The sequence below is a fragment of the Cydia splendana genome, chromosome 14, assembly GCF_910591565.1.
Source record: "Cydia splendana chromosome 14, ilCydSple1.2, whole genome shotgun sequence".
NCBI lineage: Eukaryota > Metazoa > Arthropoda > Insecta > Lepidoptera > Tortricidae > Cydia > Cydia splendana.
This window is the reverse complement of record NC_085973.1, coordinates 14,413,159-14,431,596: the sequence shown is the minus strand read 5'-3', so window position 1 is coordinate 14,431,596 and position 18,438 is coordinate 14,413,159. Positions and strand designations below refer to the sequence as shown.

Here is an 18,438-nt window from a genome sequence, read left to right as displayed (position 1 = left end):
ATTGTACTGTTAAGGCATATTTTTTACTACTGGATCACTATTTTTCTAGGGCACGTATTTAACCAGTCAACTAATTAATCGAATTTGGGTAGTTTAAAATAAAAGAAATGGGTACTAAAATTAATAGTTTGGCAACTAAAACGGAGCCTTAAAATATATCAATATGAGTTGTATTTTAATGCCGTTACAGCTTTTGTTTATTTTTAGGCAGGTACCAAATATTTATTTGGCAACTGAATTATTATATTGGAGACTATTTATGAAGCACATTTTAAAAAGAAAACGGCAATCTATTAATTTAAAAATGAAGTTCTTTTAAAATATTTTGATTGGTCACTACACGGTCAACCTAACACGCTTCTCCTCGCTTCGCTCGTCGTCGCACCTCTCTTTTGACTCTGGCAGAACACAGTGGTAGCTATTGAAATTAGTAATTAAAAATTTAAAGACCTAATGGTATAATGGCCATTAGATGTTTCATGATTAGGAATTTCGACTATAAGTGTGTCGCTTAACTTCAAACTCGGGTAAATCCATTCGACCCTCTCAGCAAATATCTACCCAATTACTTTTTCTTACTACCAAAATCGCTTAATCTGACAGATGGATTTACCCGAGTTTGAAGTTAAGCGACTCAAGTATAGTAAGTATAGTAGGGTATTATACGTAAATAAATTTATGGTGTTTTGTGGATTAGGAAATTTGTCAATTTAAAGTACTAGGTATGCATATGTAAATTATTTAAAAATGGAGTATTTAAAGCTTATGTATATAGGTATCTTAGGTATTCTGTTTATGTACAAAATATATAAACAACCAAATTTTATGATCGCTTTACAATATTAGTTACCAACTTATTATTTTAGACGCCAACCTATCAATTCAAATTCCCTATAATTTTTTTGGGTGCCTTGATTTTGCTGCCAGTTTTTTAATAATATGATGCTTATATTTGAGGCTAATATAAATTTATTGGTGCTAAAATATTAATGTACAGCCAAATTATATTATTATACGCCCAGTGAAAGTTCCTGTTTAATATTTTAGTTGCCCGGTTAATAATAAGGCTTTTTCTAGCAAGCATTTTAGTCGCAGCAGCAAATGATATAACTATTTTTCTCATACCCTTATGTTTTAAAACTATTTTACAGTCCATTAGGATCTAAAAAAACCTATTGGCTCAAGTCTGATCAACCAATGACATAATTCCATAGATAAAAAATATTGTACTTCATATGTATGACCAAGTCACATTTCTTTTTTTGTTTTTTTTTTACCCTTAATAGTATACCTACCTACTATTTAAGCCGGAGATCAGAGTGTTTTGTAAAACTTAAGAGTCTAAGACTAACAACATTAATAAGGAACTTGATTTTGAGTTATGTACCAGGCCTAATTAATTACTGGTTATCAAAGTGTTATTGATTGTAGAAGTGTTAAGTCTAAGAAAAAAATGTGCCCAAGAGTTTGACAGCCGTAATAGTTCACATTATATATAAGGTGTCATTTTTTTGTTGTTACTGAAATATCACATCACACGTCAACTTTTGACAACCAAGCCTGTTTGAAGCCTGAAACTGAAGCTGCAAAATTCGGATCACCTAATATATTTGTCTTAGAATTTACACATCTAATTATAATCAATAAACCTTTGCTTGTTACATCTAATTTTACTACTTGAGTACTATTGAGTAAGGTCACTATAGTGACATAATTCGTTTCTATAAACCAAGCACTGAGGCACAGAATAAGTAATAGTACTACCGTACAGAAAATAAACTTTCTATAAAACCCATGTTTGACAGCGGTTCAGGGACGAATCATGCTGTCCCTTTCTAATGTATGGCACTATCCCTTTCGGACAATTAGGGTTGTCATAATTCAAGTAATTATCTATCTGTGGTTGTGCACGCAACGTGTGACGTGTGCAACGTGTGGACGTCAAGTTGTGCCAACCCTAATAATTGCTCGAAGCAATGCTGAGCCGAACGGAGCCGAGAATGCCCGAACGCTCTAGTTTCTGTTCTATCCCTGACTGAGGTGTCTAAAATACTATTTGTAAGAGATATGCTAAAGATCAACCATGATATGAGTAAATAGAGGGTGGAGTACTGTAGCCACTTCTGTGTACTGCAGGGTGTTCAGCCCGTCCTCTTTCAGTCTGTCTTTTGCGCTTTTTAATAACTTGGTTACCTTCTGCCTGAAACACATAATAACAAAAATAAAGTAAAATCTGATATTTTGTTTTGAATTTCTCTGAACATCCTGACGTTTAGCTATAAAAAGTTAGTCATGTTTAGAATATTAAGAAATCCATTTCGGGATACTTCTCCCAAATCTTATCACGATCTCGTAAAGTGATAATTAGGACCTGGCAACCCTAATTTTAGGGTTTTACGCATTAAAATGTTCTTTTGACATGTTTATTGGTGGCATAAGGGCAGGAAGAAGAAGAGTGTTTTGGTTAATAATTAAATTCATATAGTTATGAATTTTGCCCTTTTAAATAACCAGAGACCATAGACAAATTAGACATTGGTTTGTATAGTTGGTCAAGCTAATCTTGTCAGTAGAAAAATGCGCGAAATTCAAATTTTCTATGGGACGATAAACCTTGCGCCTACGTTCTTTAATTTTCCGCCTTTTTCTACAGACAAGATTTGCTTGACCATCTATAGGTTAGGGACTTAATACTTAAAACAATCTAATCAGGGTTTGGATACTAAAAGTGGCTTTATGAGCTATTCAACCATACACCACATGACAATCTTGTTTTTTTAATACCTACTCGTACACGATTCACGAATGGAATAGTTGTCATACACGTGACTTAGAGATTTCATAAAGGTTTTATGTCAATATGATTTCAATATGGTATTAGTCCGGGGCTCGTGGCGGTGGGTCAGCATGTGGTACCGACTGGTCCCGGGTTCGAACCGGCACCGTGTCAATCCGTGCGCCTCCAGACGCATGTATAGGTCATCGTCCTCCCCGCCCCAGCCGTAGTACTCGTTACTCATGCCGTGTATGTCCAAGTAATGAGCGTTGGTTACCTATTGCTATCGCTATCCCTATAATATTCATATTATTGTAACAGGGACAGAGCTAGCACTAGTGCGTCGTGATCTAATCGCTATAGCTAGTGTTCAGTACTCACGTATTAGTCCGGGGCTCGTGGCGGTGGGTCAGCATGTGGTACCGACTGGTCCCGGGTTCGAACCGGCACCGTGTCAGCCCGTGCGCCTCCAGGCGTATGTACAGGTCATCGTCCTCCCCGCCCCAGCCGTAGTACTCGTTGCTCATGCCGTTTATGTCCAAGTACTGTTTGGTTGTTATCGCTATGGCGCCGCCGAAAAGGTCCAGGTATGGTAGGACGAATCTGAAATGCGGATGGTGAAATTAGTTGTTCGTCATTCATGAAAAGTTGATGTTCATGGTTTTAGTAGGTTGTTAGTGAAATTCTTGTTAAGTTTTTGGGCGTATTGCAGGTTTTTATGTAAATACTATTAAGCATACGAATAGAGCCACATCTTCAGATAATGATAATAGGACCAATTTCATTAGCATACTAGATAAATATTAGGTACTCTAAAAATGGTTTCGTCAAGTTCTACATATGATTAAAAATACATACAATCCTTAATAAAACCCTCCCCCACGGATGGTATTCCACCTGTCCAATGTGCATTGCGTCGTGTCTCTCTCTCTCTCTCTCTCACTAAGCAAAATGAGAAATGCAAATACACATTGGACAAAGAAATTGAACAAGTGGAACACTTCCCTAAGCCATGCCGCAAGCTCTTGAATAGGTAAGTACTTCTTCTTCTTCGTCGGTATCACTCTTGACAGAGTGGTCGTGGTCATCACTTCAGGTGTTGGTGGCAAGCTTCACAACACGTCGCCACTCTTCTCTGATAGCCGCCTTCCTCGTGCATTCATGTAGTGATGATAAGCCATTTACTGCCGCCTTTATCTGGTCAGTCCACCTCATAGGCGATCTTCCTCGTGGCCTGGTACCCTCGACCTTTCCCTGGACCACAAGTCTCTCAATAGCCACCTCCCCTCGGCGGCATACGTGACCAAAAAAGGTGAGGATACGAGACTGCACCAAAGATGATAAACGCTGCTTGATGCCGAGTTCTCGAAGTATAGACTCGTTGGTACGGAATTCAGTCCACGATACTCCGAGCATTCTTCTCCAGCACCACATCTCTAGGGCGTCTATCTTCTTCTTCTCTACTTCCCGCAGGGTCCACGTTTCTGAGGCATACAAGAATATGGGGAATACAAGTGCCCGAACTAGTCGGATTTTTGTGGCTCTATATATGTTGCGATTCCTCCATATTTTCCTCAACTTGTCCATTGCAGACCTAGAAATAGCCATACGCCTCTTCACTTTGTCGATACATCCACCGTTGTTCGTAATTAAGGCTCCCAGATAAATGTATGATTGCACCACATCACAATCAGCAATTTGTGTGGTTTCTGGAGAATTGTTATTCATGCGGTCGACAATCATCATTTTTGTTTTATTCCGGTTTATCTTAAGTCCGAACATGTCCGAACTCAAGGCTAACGCGTTCCATCTTGCCGAGAAGTGCTTCCATGTGCTGGGTACTGGTGGCGAACAAAGTGGTATCGTCTGCATATCGCACTTAGAATAGGTACTTAGTTGCAATTTAAAAAAGTAAATTCTGTGCGGTTACAAGATTAGAGCGGTAGGCCACTTTACCAGTTGAAGGCTGAGCTATGAAATATACTCAATTATTGATCAATACTTGAAGACAGATGTCCAGTATTCTCCGTGCAGTGCCAGTGGCGTAGCTAGGCGTGGGCGAAGTGGGCCGTCGCCCCAATAGGGGCCTCGCGCGAGGCCCTTTCGGGCACAGTGAAAGAAAAAGGCCTCGCATATGTGATTTCGCCCACGGCTAGATTAGTTCACGCTACGCCACTGTGCAGTGCAGGCATATATATTCACAATATCGCAGGCCGCAGCGGTAATAAGTCCACATCGTAATAAGACGAAAAGCCAGCGCGATCGGCTAAAGACGAACAAAGATTTAATTCACTAGATATTCGAAACTTACCTAAACTTGTCAATACTCGAAGACAGATGCCTGGGGTTTTTCGTACAGGCATAAATATTCGCAGGCCGCAGTGGTAATAAGTCGACGTCTTGTAACACGAGACAAGGGAAGCCAGCGCGGGCGGCGATCACCGCGCCAATGTTCATCAGCTTCGCTCTGTTGAAGGGCCGAGAGTCCACCTGTAAAGTCTCTGTTAACTAACAAAAATGCAGCAGGGCTAAGATGGCCGGCTCTTTATCATTTGTCACCATGCCTGTCACGTTCTAGTATGTAAATGCGAAAGTGACGCATGACGTGACAGATGATAATAACACGACCATGATACCGCTTCTGCTATATATATAATTTAGTTTTATCTTTTAAGCTCAGCTGACAAAACACACCAGCTGCATTTTAATTTTCATTTCATTAAATATATCTTATAGTTTTTGAGATAAGGAATTTAACCGATGGCTTACCATTTTGGCTACGAACCCTAAAAAGCTAGTTTTGTAGAGGTAAAAAAGTTATTTTTTAAAACTTGCTTGTATACCTTGGGGCTATTCACAAATTACGTCATTTCAAATTAGGGGGGGGGGGGGTCTGGGACATCGGATGATGCATGACGTAGGGGGAAACGGGGTCATTCGAAGCATGATTTTTGGATGATTTTAGGGGGGTCAAAAATCGTCAAAAATCGATGACGTAATTTATGGACAGCCCCCTTTAAAATTTTGAATTTGAGGGTAAAATTGTCTGTTAGATCTTGGAAAGTTCAGGAACTAGTCTTAGGTGACATCATAATCCGGTTACCTGTTCAATCACAAAGATGCGGTAGTGGATCAGCTGGCGTCGCAGGAACATGTGCATGTAGATGAGGAATCCTCGCAGCTGTTCTGCTCTATCCCTGAAAAGAAAAACCATTGATATCAGCTTTATTACAGTGTTAAACACATGCAGATTACAATGTAATCCAGCTATAGATACCTATAATCTACTATCAAAAATGATGGCCTAAGGCCAAGTAAGCCCAGGCCTAGAGCGGCAAGATATTAGGGGCTGCAAATTGTGACAAAAAATTCAATGATGATAACAAGAAATAACTCAAAATGTAGTCAATATTATGGATGTTGAGAAAGGGGCAGCTACAGGGCCTAGGGCCTAGGGCGGCAAAGACTGCAAATCCGCCACTGCTACTAAATTAATTAAACATTTTAGTTAGCTTTAGATATACATATAAATAGCTCAAATATCTGTCTGAGAATTTAGATAACCGAGTCCCAATAAGGCAACACTGTGCAGCTACTGCAGTGTTGCCACATCCTGCCCATATTTTATTAAATACTCCCCAAATTTTGCTAATAAAAAGGGAAATAGCGTATAATTTTTTTGTGTGTTTACACTATTCAAGAACTTTTAGAACCATGTGAAAGTTGGTTTGGTTCAGTTCAGTTCAAAGTTCTTTATCAAAACAACAAAAAACCAAGTAATATTAAATGCACAGCTTACATACAAACCTGTAAGGTACCACGATCGCTGTACTAAACTTAGGTTTGCATTCAAGTGGCGCGTACTCCCCTCCTTCCTTGATCCTATGACCCTCGACCAAATCCCCATCCTTGATGCCCGGCGACAACGTTGTCTCATCAAACACTATATCACGGTACTCGCAGTCACTTAGCGCATTACTACTAAAATTCTCAGCTGTCCCGTAATGCAAATTATCTAATATATCATCCTTTTCTATATATTCGTACGTCCGATGACCACACATATCTGGATGCAGGAATATAATTAAAACTATAACCACCACACCAGCGTATAAGACTTTTTTCTTAAAAACTTGCCGCATTGCGATAAAATTAATTAAGTAACATGCACTTTTTATCATTTCATAATCAAATTTAGTTTTTTTTCTCGTGTTTATCGATTTAAACCACTTTGTTGACATGACAACTCACGACAACTGAACTGAGGTAAGTGACAGTGACAAACGTCAATAACAGCTGCATAGATGCGTTTTGTTTTCTTCTGGACAGTCAACGTTTTATTACCATTATCCTTGTCCTGCCACATGCAAGTAATTTTAATTTAAAATAACGGATTTTTAAGTATAATAATATTATTGACATTCTTACAATCAAATGTATGGCCTAATTTTACAGAGGTGTGTATGAGGGTAGTCTAAAGAATATAATATGTACTGACTACGAGCAAAGAGAATTTATCAAATTCAGGGGTAGACTAAAATAAATAGGCAGGAATTAAAACTTTTTGCACGTGTGACTCTGAAGTTTTGTAAAATAACGGTATGGCTTTAAATAAAGAAAAACTATATCTTGTCAATAATACTTCAAACTCCGCTGAAGGGGACGTTTCGATGGATTCCGTCGAACTGGTGAGGAGATGTTCTAAAGAGAACACAGCTGAGACATCTTGGGATCCGAGTTGTTATGTTTCAACTCAGGATAGGAGTAAAGACGAGGGCGATGTCACCCCGCCGTTCGTGAGTATTATGGTGACTGAAGCGTCCAGCCCATCGCAAAGTATCGAGAACATTTCCACGCAGACGGACCCTTGCGAGCTGGTCATCAACTGCGGAGTTTCTGAGGTGAGCCTATCGTTCTCAAAAGATTTCAACACACAAGGTTCCACATCTACGTCTGAGGATAACTTACGAACAAAACGAGTAAGACGCGATTCTCACGATGAAGACAGAATTTTTAGACCTTGGAAACGAACCAAAAATGCAAGTTTTACGCGGTCTCCGAGTTTAATCAAAGAGAATAAAACACTCCGGCCCACAGTGTCATCGAGTCAACTATCTTCCACATCGGATGTCTCGTTTAAGTCATTGAGCAGTAGTCAAACCTTCAAAGTGAGGAAAAGGAAGCCAATGTCAGAGTCTAATTTGTTCAAAGACGCACTCCACAAGTCGAGGAAGAATAGAAGCTTTAACAAATCCGGAAACAACACCCCAGGTAAGCTACCTATTACTAGCTCAGAGAACATAATAAGTTTATTGACATTGACCTAGTAAGAAGACAGGTCATTAATACCTAACCTTAGAGAGAACACATGTCATGTGCAAGATCCAAGGTCAGTCATAGGTAGGTCAAAGGTCAACTATTAAAATCTTTTTAAACAAATTGTTATTATGATAAAAATTTGTCTGGCCCCTGTATTAGTCTCAGTCTCTCAGAATCATTAATAAAAATAAATGTAATCATCAATAAACATGTCTTAATCCGGCATTACATATTGAACTTTTTATTGAACTCATGTTATCTTGGTGATAACTGTCTGTTTCTTTATACGTAGGTACGACATCTCGTCAATGACGAATATAGATCAGTGACATCATTCGAGATTTCAACTCCCAACGGTCAATAACAAATTGCACGTCCATACGTGTTTTGGTCGCGGAACTTGTTTTAGTGTTCTTTTATTCAAAATGTAGCTGGCTGTAAAATTCGGCCATGTAGGTTTGTAATTTGAAAATCAAACTCCTCACTATGAGTGCCCCCAAGGAGATTGTGAAGGTGGAAGTGGAGATTGAGTGCGGCATAGACGCTAATGATTTGAGTGAGGTGGAATGGTTTATGTTGTCAGGTGGGTCGCCGAGGAGAGAGAGGAGTCACCGCCGGAACGCGCCTAAGAGTTGGAAGTTTGTTGATCTTTGCACATGGATTGGCATGAAGGTAATTTCTTTATATTTGTGTTGAAACAATAAATCAAATTTTGAGACACTTTCTCTTTTAAATGATTTTCGTTGGGATTAAAATTTTATCGAAAACTCTGTAAAGTAAAATACACTGACCTGAAAATACCTTTAACACAAAAAAATGGCACAAGATCACGGCCAAGTCTCCAACATCAAAATTACGTACCAACCTCCAGTCATCAAACTAATACCTAGCTTAGCACCCCTGCATACAAATATGTATGTGTTTTGCTGACTATACATACCACAGTCATTGAAATTTCTTTAGTAATTTTTAAGATAGGTATATATATACATGATATGTATAGTATGTTGTCATTAATCACGCGTGTATAGTTAGAGATGTGCGCCGATGGCAAAATCATCGGCGGCGGCGTCCGATGATTTTTTGACCGGCGGCGGCGGCGTGATCGGCGTGAAATCGGCGTGGCATAACTTTTGATACTGCATGAGAACGTGGCTGTAGAAACTCTATATTAAAGCCTTCTGAGTATTTACTAGGCTATCCAAAACATATTATGTGTGTTTTCTAAATTATTGCCGAAAATTATATCCCATCATGACACTTGGCAACCATTTATTACCAATACCAACCTAACGGTTACCAACGGTATGTTTAAATATTAAAATAAGAAGGATACTTTAAAACGCTACATTTTAGGCAGTATTTTTACTTACTTTGTAAGTGGAATACAAATAAAACACAAAAAAACCCTTTATAGGTTAAGTCTTAAATCTATGTATAAGTATTGACTTTTCCCAGCCGCTGTCGCCTCACCTAGGATTTGTTACGAAATAATGATGAACTACATACTTTACATTTGTCTGAACTGAAGTTTAACAGAAATGTAATGTTAGATTAAAGATGTCATCGTTTTCGAAAGAAAACGTCTATGGCAGGTAGATTCGCTCAACAGAATGTCTTTGAAGTGTCCCGTTTTATGGAATACTAAGGTCTACTTTGTTTTCTTTACTGCTAGCTTAGTGATGGTAGTTGGTGATTTAAGTTCCTATAAGTACCTAGGTATAATTGTTTAAGTATAGCTTATTTATGACATTAATAATATTCTGACTTTTGATAAATGTCATCATTGCTGCACATTTTCAAACAAATTGTCAAAAGCACTGCCAATGATTAATACAGTATGTTTCTTTTTGGAAATAACTTTTGGTTGATAATATATTTTTTATCTTTTGTTCTAATTAAAAAAATATTACCGTTAGAGCATTTCTTAGAAATAACCCTACGTGGGATTTCAGTGTTTGTCCAATGGCTAAGGTCACGCTGTATATTGTTAAGTACAAGAAGCTGATAATCACTATAAAATGACTAAGAATTGATCGTGTGTAATTTCATTTACGTTCTACAAAAAAGCTGTGCGAAAAAATATCAAATAATAACCTGAGATCCAGAAACTAGATCTTGTTTAAATTAACACTAAATCGTTATCACAGCTAACACCGCAACGACAAAAATGATGCTAATTTGGTTCACCGGCAAATAATAAGCGGAAAAGCATAAGGATCTTTAAATTATACGTCTGATACTATCTATTCACTACGCAACATGGAATAAGACACGATAAGTATCAAAATTTCCCACGCCGATTATACGCCGGTCAAATTTATCGGCGGCGGCGGCGCGGCGCACATGTCTAGTACTAGTAGATAACTTACATACAAATACAATACATAGGTAAATTATATAATGTCAAAGAGAATTTGAAATAGAGGAATATTGTCAAAGTAAATTATGTAGTCAGTACATTTACTGCCATCTTGCGCCACAAAGCCACAAATGATTAACACTTTTAGAACGCCATTGGACTTTGATTTTTATTTTTCACTGATATGTGTTAAAGGCTCTAGCAGGCTAAGCGAACAAGAAGTGCCCCCAACGACGGATTTGGTCATTCTTTCAGGTGGTGTACTGGCAGGTCCTAGGAACTCTCTATGCTTAATATCAGTCCTCGATCTTCTTTCGTTTTCGAGTTATTCAGGATAATGTAAAATCATCAGTGTATCATTGAAAGTGTCATATTTTGTAAACCGTTCAAGTTAGATTAACCAAACAAAATTATATTTGACAACAATAAAATAGACTACAAAATGAATATGTTTAACCTGCATCATGTCCTTATACTTCATTATAAAAAAAAAAACATTTTATTTTTCTTCTCATTATTTTTTATACTATTCGCAAAATTTTTTTACTATTATAAATTTATACTATTACAAAAAAAAATGCATGAGTAGCCACTAATAACCACTATACACCGTGTTTTTATTGAATTCCGTTAACTTCGGGGTATAGTTAAGTACGTTTATAAGAACTAAATGGCATAGTTAATTTTCAAAAAAAAAATTTTTTTTTGTTTACTTTTTTGTTTTTTTTTGTTTAAAAAGTAATTAAATGTAGCATATAGCGTTGTTGTAACACGGGCATTACATTTAACTCAACCAAACAATTGAAATCTGTGACATATCAATGTCATTTCGTACATCAATCGACCGAGATTGTACTTAAGTTTAGTAGCAAATGTATGAACTCATTCTAAACACTAATCAATATGTAAGCCGGCCCTAAGGCAAGTGTACACGCTTGTAGAGGCCTTATAGGAAAAAAATAAATTATGGATTATCTCCGAAATGGACTTAATTAGAACATCGGTGTCTTTGAGAAAGTTACTTGATTTAAGCTCAGGAATGCACCCTCGAAATTAACGGAAATCAAAAAAAACACGGTGTATACACATATAAAAATATTTGCATAAATCTTCGTGCGTCATGTCAAAAAAAACATTATCGAACAAGGATCTCGGAAACGGCTCTAACGATTTCGATGAAATTTGCTATATGGGTGTTTTCGGGGGCGATAAATTGATTTAGCTAGGTCTTATCTCTGGGAAAACGCGCATTTTTGAGTTTTTTTATGTTTAGAGCCGTTTCCGAGATCCTTGTTCGATAATGTTTTTTTTTGACATGACGCACGAAGATTTATGCAAATATTTTTATATGTGTATATAGTGGGCATTAGTGGCTACTCATGCATATTTTTTTTGTAGGTAGTTTTGTAGTAGTTTTCCGCGAATAGTATAAAAAATAATGAGAAGAAAAATAAAATGTTTTTTTTTTATAATGAAGTATAAGGACATGATGCAGGTTAAACATATTCATTTTGTAGTCTATTTTATTGTTGTCAAATATAATTTTGTTTGGTTAATCTAACTTGAACGGTTTACAAAATATGACACTTTCAATGATACACTGATGATTTTACATTATCCTGAATAACTCGAAAACAACAGAAGATCGAAGACTGATATTAAGCATAGAGAGTTCTTAGGACCTGCCAGTACACCACCTGAAAGAATGACTAAATCCGTCGTTGGGGGCACTTCTTGTTCGCTTAGCCTGCTAGACCCTTTGTTAAATGTCAAAAAGTATATATATATTTCCAGACATTTTACATAATTCCAGAGTTACGAGTCCATAACGGGCATGCTCCGGGACCCGGCGCGGAAGCACGGGTCAGAGCGAGAAGGACAAGAAGACACAGGCCTTCGAGAGGAAGTGAGAGAGCTGCGACTGTACCTGAAAGAGGTCGAGGGACGGCAAGCACGGCTGGCGTGGGAGAATGATGCGCTGCGAGAACAACTAGACAAGATGAACTCCAAAATTGAACAGATGGAGGAGAAGTTCAGGTAAATATATTATGTTTATCGCCGAGGCACGAAAGAGAGAGAGCTATACAGGCTTCGTCGAGAGGAAGTGAGAGAGCTAACAGCGGCTGGCGCGAGAGAACGATGCGTTGCGGGAACAGCTCGCCAAGATGAACACCAAGATTGAGCAGATGGAGGAGAAGTTCAGGTAAATATACTAACGAAACTTAAATAATTTATGGATCTATATGTACAGCTTGGCAAAAAAGAGTAGAAATTAAAAAGTGGCAACACTGTAGTGTCGTCCCTTTCAAACCAATATATATAAGAAAACGGAACGCCACTACAGTGCTGCCACTTTTTAATTTCTACTCTTTTTTGCCAAGCTGTAACTATTTACGTGATTTTTCGTAGCACCTGAGGAATCTACATGCGCGGCATGCGCCGCAATTTAGATTCGGATAATGGAGTTTGAAAAAGAGATAATTTTGTGATGTTCTTATAGAATCACTAAAGGGGCCCACTAATTATCAGTCCGCCGGACGGTATCGGCCTGTCAGTTGTTCGGAACTGCCAAAATTTTAGTCTAATTGACCGGACTGTTAATCAGTGCCCTTTAAAATTAGCAAAATATTAAAATCAGTTACGTCTAAATTAATTGCTTAATGGTGCTCGTGCTGTGCTCTGGTTTCTACACTGACATTTAATAAATTACTATCGCTGCGGAAACTTCTTGATAATCTTGATACTTGTCAATTATAGAAAAAAGTGACCATCCGAAAACTTCAGTAATTCTTAACATTCGGCAATCCTGACTCAAATTACTATCGCGGCGGTAGCTTCCCTATAATCTTGATACTTGTCAATTATAGAAAAAAAAACCGGGCAAGTGCTAGTCGGACTCGCGCACGAAGGGTTGCGTACCATAATGCAAAAAACGGTCACCCATCCAAGTATTGACCCCGCCCGACGTTGCTTAACTTCGGTCAAAAATCACGTTTGTTGTATGGGAGCTCCACTTAAATCTTTATTTTATTCTGTTTTTAGTATTTGTTGTTATAGCGGCAATAGAAATACATCATCTGTGAAAATTCCTGCTGTCTAGCTATCACGGTTCGTGAGATACAGCCTGGTGACAGACGGACGGACGGACGGACAGACGGACGGACAGCGAAGTCTTAGTAATAGGGTCCCGTTTTACCCTTTGGGTACGGAACCCTAAGAAAAAAGACCATCCGAAAACTTCAGTAATTCTTAACATTTGGCAATCCTGACTCACTAGTTTGTCCCCAAGACAAAACCTTTTAGTCCAGTATCTGGCATTTGCCAAAGCGGGCTGCCACATGGTTCATATTGCTAAGTTGGTTACTCTGCAGGGTATTCTAGGGGTCTTATCGTTTCATTTCTGATACAATCTCGCAAAGAAACTGCGCTAAAAAATAGTTCTCTCTAGTACCCTATGAGCGATCTAAAACTGTCTAGGAGATTGAATATTTTTCCAACATTCCGTATGTGGACGATATTGAACTTTATTGACTTGTATACCTACACCTTGCCAGCGAGTACTGATATATAGAATATTTTTAGGTTGCAGCAGCAGACACCATCTAGTGGACCCTCCGCACCGCCCCCTCCACCACCGCCACCACCGCCACCTCCACCACCGCCTCCCCCACTACCACCAACATCAGGACCAAAGCTCGGGCGTTCCAACACAATACCTAGATGTGGCTCCGCCCCGCCTAGGACGTCCGGGCCTAGGCTTACGATCACACCAGAGGATATAGCTAATGTTAAATTAAGAAAGGCGAAGGTGAGGATTATTTTAGCTTTATGATGTTGTTCATAAGCTTTTATTGCTCATATTTTTTTTTATATTATGGCTTTTACTCCTCGCAAAATTTAGCAAGATTATCGTTTGTCCTTGTCTGTCATTTTGACATTTGTGATTTTGTGTTTTTTTTTAAGAAAGGGACAAAATTGACCAAAGATTTGCTAAGTTTTATGAAAAAGAAGGTTAGTAGGTACTAACCATAGCGTGAGATTTAGATTTTATAAACAAATAGCGTTCTAATCGAATACTGTGATCTGTAATCATAGAAAGTAAACAATGCAGATGACAGTCACATTGCGCAACCTGATTTACCTGATAGCCATTTTCAAAGTTTTATCGATTTTGTCTGACATGTTCCAGGATCACCCAGTCCGCACCAAACCCCAAAACCAACCAAAGCAGCCGCTGGTGACGCAGCACATGCTACAGACGACTCGCGCGAAACTCAGCCGCTCAAAACCACCCGCGGCATCTACTCCCAACAAAATGCTTAATGACCTAGAGAAGTAAGATGATGTTGAAGACATAATACTGAGGTTAATGAGGTTTGATGTGTATGTCATGGTTGACATTTTCATTGACAGGGATCGGAAGCTGACATATCTATTATTTATCGATATTTCTTAACTTGTAAATTTAAAAACAACACTTTGTTAGTTTTAGAAAATTCCGATGCCTCGTCATCAATCACATCATCCCATTTTTCACATTGAACAACCATTTCACATTTTTAACCTTACTGTTAGTGTATTCTACTTTACTACTTATCATCATCATCAGTCGAAAGAGGTCCTTTGCTGGAACTAGGCCGCCCTTGACGATCTGCCATGACTTGATTCAACAGTTCTCCGTGATCTGACTACCGCCTCAGAATAAATAATAGTAGTAGGTACAGAAGACTCACTCTCTAACAAAACGCATCTGTTACGATCAGCACAGCACAGATATGGCCGCTAGGTGGCGACAGCGCCACGCGCGGCTTATGGCTAGCCACCAAAATTGGTGTGGAACGGATGTACTTTTAGCTACCTGTAGCAAAGCGACGAAATCGCGGAGTGAGCCACGCCTGCTACCACGAACATCGAAAACCAAAGTTACATTTATTTCCCTCTGTTGCTTGAAGAAGAGTCTGACAACAACGATTGATGCTTGTTCTTCAACCTCATCCTTTTTCAGATGCCTCCTCCAAGACACGTGGGTATCCTCACTCCACCGGCGGCGCTCGACGCGCGCGTCCTTCCGCAGTGCGGAGGAGCTACGCCCGCGCCCCTACCCCACCGCGCGCACACACGCCCCGCGCTCCCCTCGCTCCCCCCGCGCCCCAAGGTCGCCCAGGGCCAGCTCGCTGCCTCGAGGAGCTTTATCCCCTCTTAAGTATCAGTTAACTTTACCGAAATAGCAGAAATTACTGAACATGAATGTCTGACCGTTAGCGCTGTTGTGATGTCTCCCAGATTGAGTATCAAGTTGGAGAAGTAATTAAATTATCAAAAAAAAAATTTGGTCAGCAGAAAAATCAGATGGCAGCAGATTAGGTTTAGGTTAGACTTTTCCTTCCTAATTAACGATTTTTTCTGTTGAATAAGACATCATTTTTTTACAAATCAGTTAAATCATACCTACCTATAACCTTCCCTTTAACTTCCATTCGAACTTCTTGAATTCTAAGTTGTACCACAATCTCAAAAAGCGCATACGGTAAATATTTTTAGAGTGGGATTATGCAATAATATCCATCAATGAAGGAGCCAAGGTCATAGATGGGTCCCTCCATTCCTCTCGTTGTAGGTACCTACGGGAAAACATGTTAATTTCGAAATACTGATGAAGTCAGTAGTATCAATAAATGCTCTATGAGTAATCAATGTTTGTGATTATGATTTATGATAATGTTGATTGAAGATTGATTTTAGATTATGTATCAATAAATATTGACAATATTGACGTATAGGAGTCACAAACGTGATTCTAATGATTGTGAAGCTAAAAGCTTAGAGATTTTCGGTATAGCAACGAACTGTATTACTATTGCACTGCACTTATTAAAGTCTAGCACTTTAATAAGTGCATGCACAAGAAAAAAATATGACTCCCTGACTAGAATTATTAAGCCTACAAAATTACTGGCAAACGTAGTGAAGCCGTAAATCCATATATCGCTTTTTCACTTGATTATTGTAATATGTAATATTGAATATATAAGAGATGGGGATTACTTTGGCTTCTCTTGTTGACAGGTCAGCTTTATAGAACTAAGTTTCTTGGCTTTATAATTCTAAGACTCCCTGACATTATACATCTAATTTGATTTAACTACTTAATCAAGCTCCTATTTATAATTTGATTGTATTAATTTAAAATCATTTTGAGATTTTTATTTTAATTAGTATTTTGTAGATTATAATCTTTAGCTACATAACGTTTCGACGATAATAAATATTTATTGTTATATTTTATTAAGTCGATACTTGTAATTAGCATTACCAGTTAATATCATTATGGTTTATACAGATAATAAAAATTGATATTGATTTTATAAATCTGCTTGTTGTTAATAATCATTCCTACATCGAAATGTGATATGTAGGTTTAGGCAGTGGGGAGACACTCCTGACCTGACTTCGATCGAACTCGGCACCGTTCGGCTCAGCATTGCTCCAGCAGCAGCAATTATTAGGGTTGGCATCACTTGACTTCCTTTTGCGTGCACGACCACAGATAAGATAATCACTTGAATTTTGACAACCCTAAATAGCCGAAAGGGATAGCATGATTCGACCCTGAACCGCTGTCAAACTTCGGTTTTGCAGGAAGTGTCCTTTCTGTACCGTAGTACTATTATTTCTTCTGTGGTTTAGGTATGTCTTCTCCTTGATCGGGACACTCTTGACAGAGCGGTCGTGGTCATCATTGAAAGTCTCCCTTTGTGACACGTTTGACGGCTCACCTCCACTCCTCCCTGACGGCTGCGCGTTTAGCGCATTCGTGCAAGGGGCCGTCCACTGCTGCCTTTATTTGGTCCGTCCACCTCATGGGCGACCTTCCTTGCGCTCGGGTACCTTCTACTCTGCCCTGCACCACCAGTCGCTCTATGGATACATCTCCACGTCGAGAAACGTGTCCAAAGAAGGTGAGGATGCCACCTTGAACGATGGAGGATAGACGCTGCTTGATGCCGAGCTCTTGGAGTATGGAGACGTTGGTGCGGTGTTCGGTCCACGATACCCCAAGCATTCTTCATTCAGGTATGTAGCCAGTGAAATATCTTATATCTTTGTCAGGTAGAAAATGGGGCAAAATTCTAATTTCCTAAGGGACAATTACCCTTCGCGCCTACATACAATGGCTTGACTGACTTTGCTGACTATACAATGGCAAGTCAACTTCGTCAAGTCAAAAACGGCTCAAAATTCAAAATTTGTATGGAAAATAATATCCATCGCACCTTTTTCAAATTTATGGCCTCTCTGGCTTGCTAGCCAGACTTAGGTAGGTACCATCAAATCACAAAAATTTAGTGTCCGACCGAAACATGTTTTTTTGCCGAAACCGAAACCGAATGTTCGGCTTTGGCTCTAGTTTCGGCCGAAACCGAAACCGAAACTTTTTGTAGACTTGTTAAAATCGTTGAAAAAAATGTCATAAAACTGCTTTTACACACATATTATGGGGCTGTCAACAGGTCAACACCCAATGTCCTTGAAATTGATGTTACTTAAGCAGTTTTTTAAGAAAAATACTAGAGTTAGACCAAGATAATTCTGCAACGATTTTGATAACACATGCAGTGCAAGTGTTACTTTAAACGTCAAAACTTGACGTATAAATAACATTTGCACTAGTAGCACTGCGTATGCTATCAAAATCATTGCAGAATTTTCTTGGTCTAACTCTATTCATTCACCAGTCAAGCTAACATGTAGATACAGGGTCAACCAAAAAAGCAAGCAAAAACGCGAGCGCAGCGAGCGCGAAATTTTTTAGTAACAATATCGCAAGGCCGGGTACCGATCTTCATCTGGGCCTAAAAGTCCCAAGTGTCCCAGTGAGGCGAACTTTCATGCCGTGCTTCAGGCTTCAGGATAAGTAGTTAAGCACAGACTCCAACCAATGTCCATTGTATTAAAAAGCGAGACCGCAGGCCGAGCATGG

General features: G+C 38.9%; 2 protein-coding genes across 2 annotated transcripts; one reads left to right on the top strand and one right to left on the bottom strand.

Annotated features, from left to right (window-relative positions):
- Window positions 1–1,612: 1,612 nt before the first annotated feature.
- On the bottom strand, window positions 1,613–7,076 carry LOC134796660 (beta-1,4-N-acetylgalactosaminyltransferase bre-4). Its single transcript, XM_063768810.1, has 6 exons — window positions 6,584–7,076; window positions 5,880–5,973; window positions 5,088–5,266; window positions 3,158–3,379; window positions 2,037–2,200; window positions 1,613–1,700 (listed from the first exon to the last, which is right to left on the bottom strand). Exons 1-5 carry the CDS (start codon window positions 7,015–7,017, stop codon window positions 2,071–2,073), a joined length of 1,059 nt encoding a protein of 352 aa, XP_063624880.1. The 5' UTR covers window positions 7,018–7,076; the 3' UTR covers window positions 1,613–1,700; window positions 2,037–2,070.
- Window positions 7,077–7,345: 269 nt separating this feature from the next.
- Window positions 7,346–16,470, top strand: LOC134796659 (serine/arginine repetitive matrix protein 1-like). The gene is made up of 6 exons (XM_063768809.1): window positions 7,346–8,047; window positions 8,679–8,767; window positions 12,271–12,494; window positions 14,040–14,265; window positions 14,647–14,792; window positions 15,463–16,470. Exons 1-6 carry the CDS (start codon window positions 7,378–7,380, stop codon window positions 15,683–15,685), a joined length of 1,578 nt encoding a protein of 525 aa, XP_063624879.1. The 5' UTR covers window positions 7,346–7,377; the 3' UTR covers window positions 15,686–16,470.
- The last annotated feature ends 1,968 nt before the right edge of the window (window positions 16,471–18,438 follow it).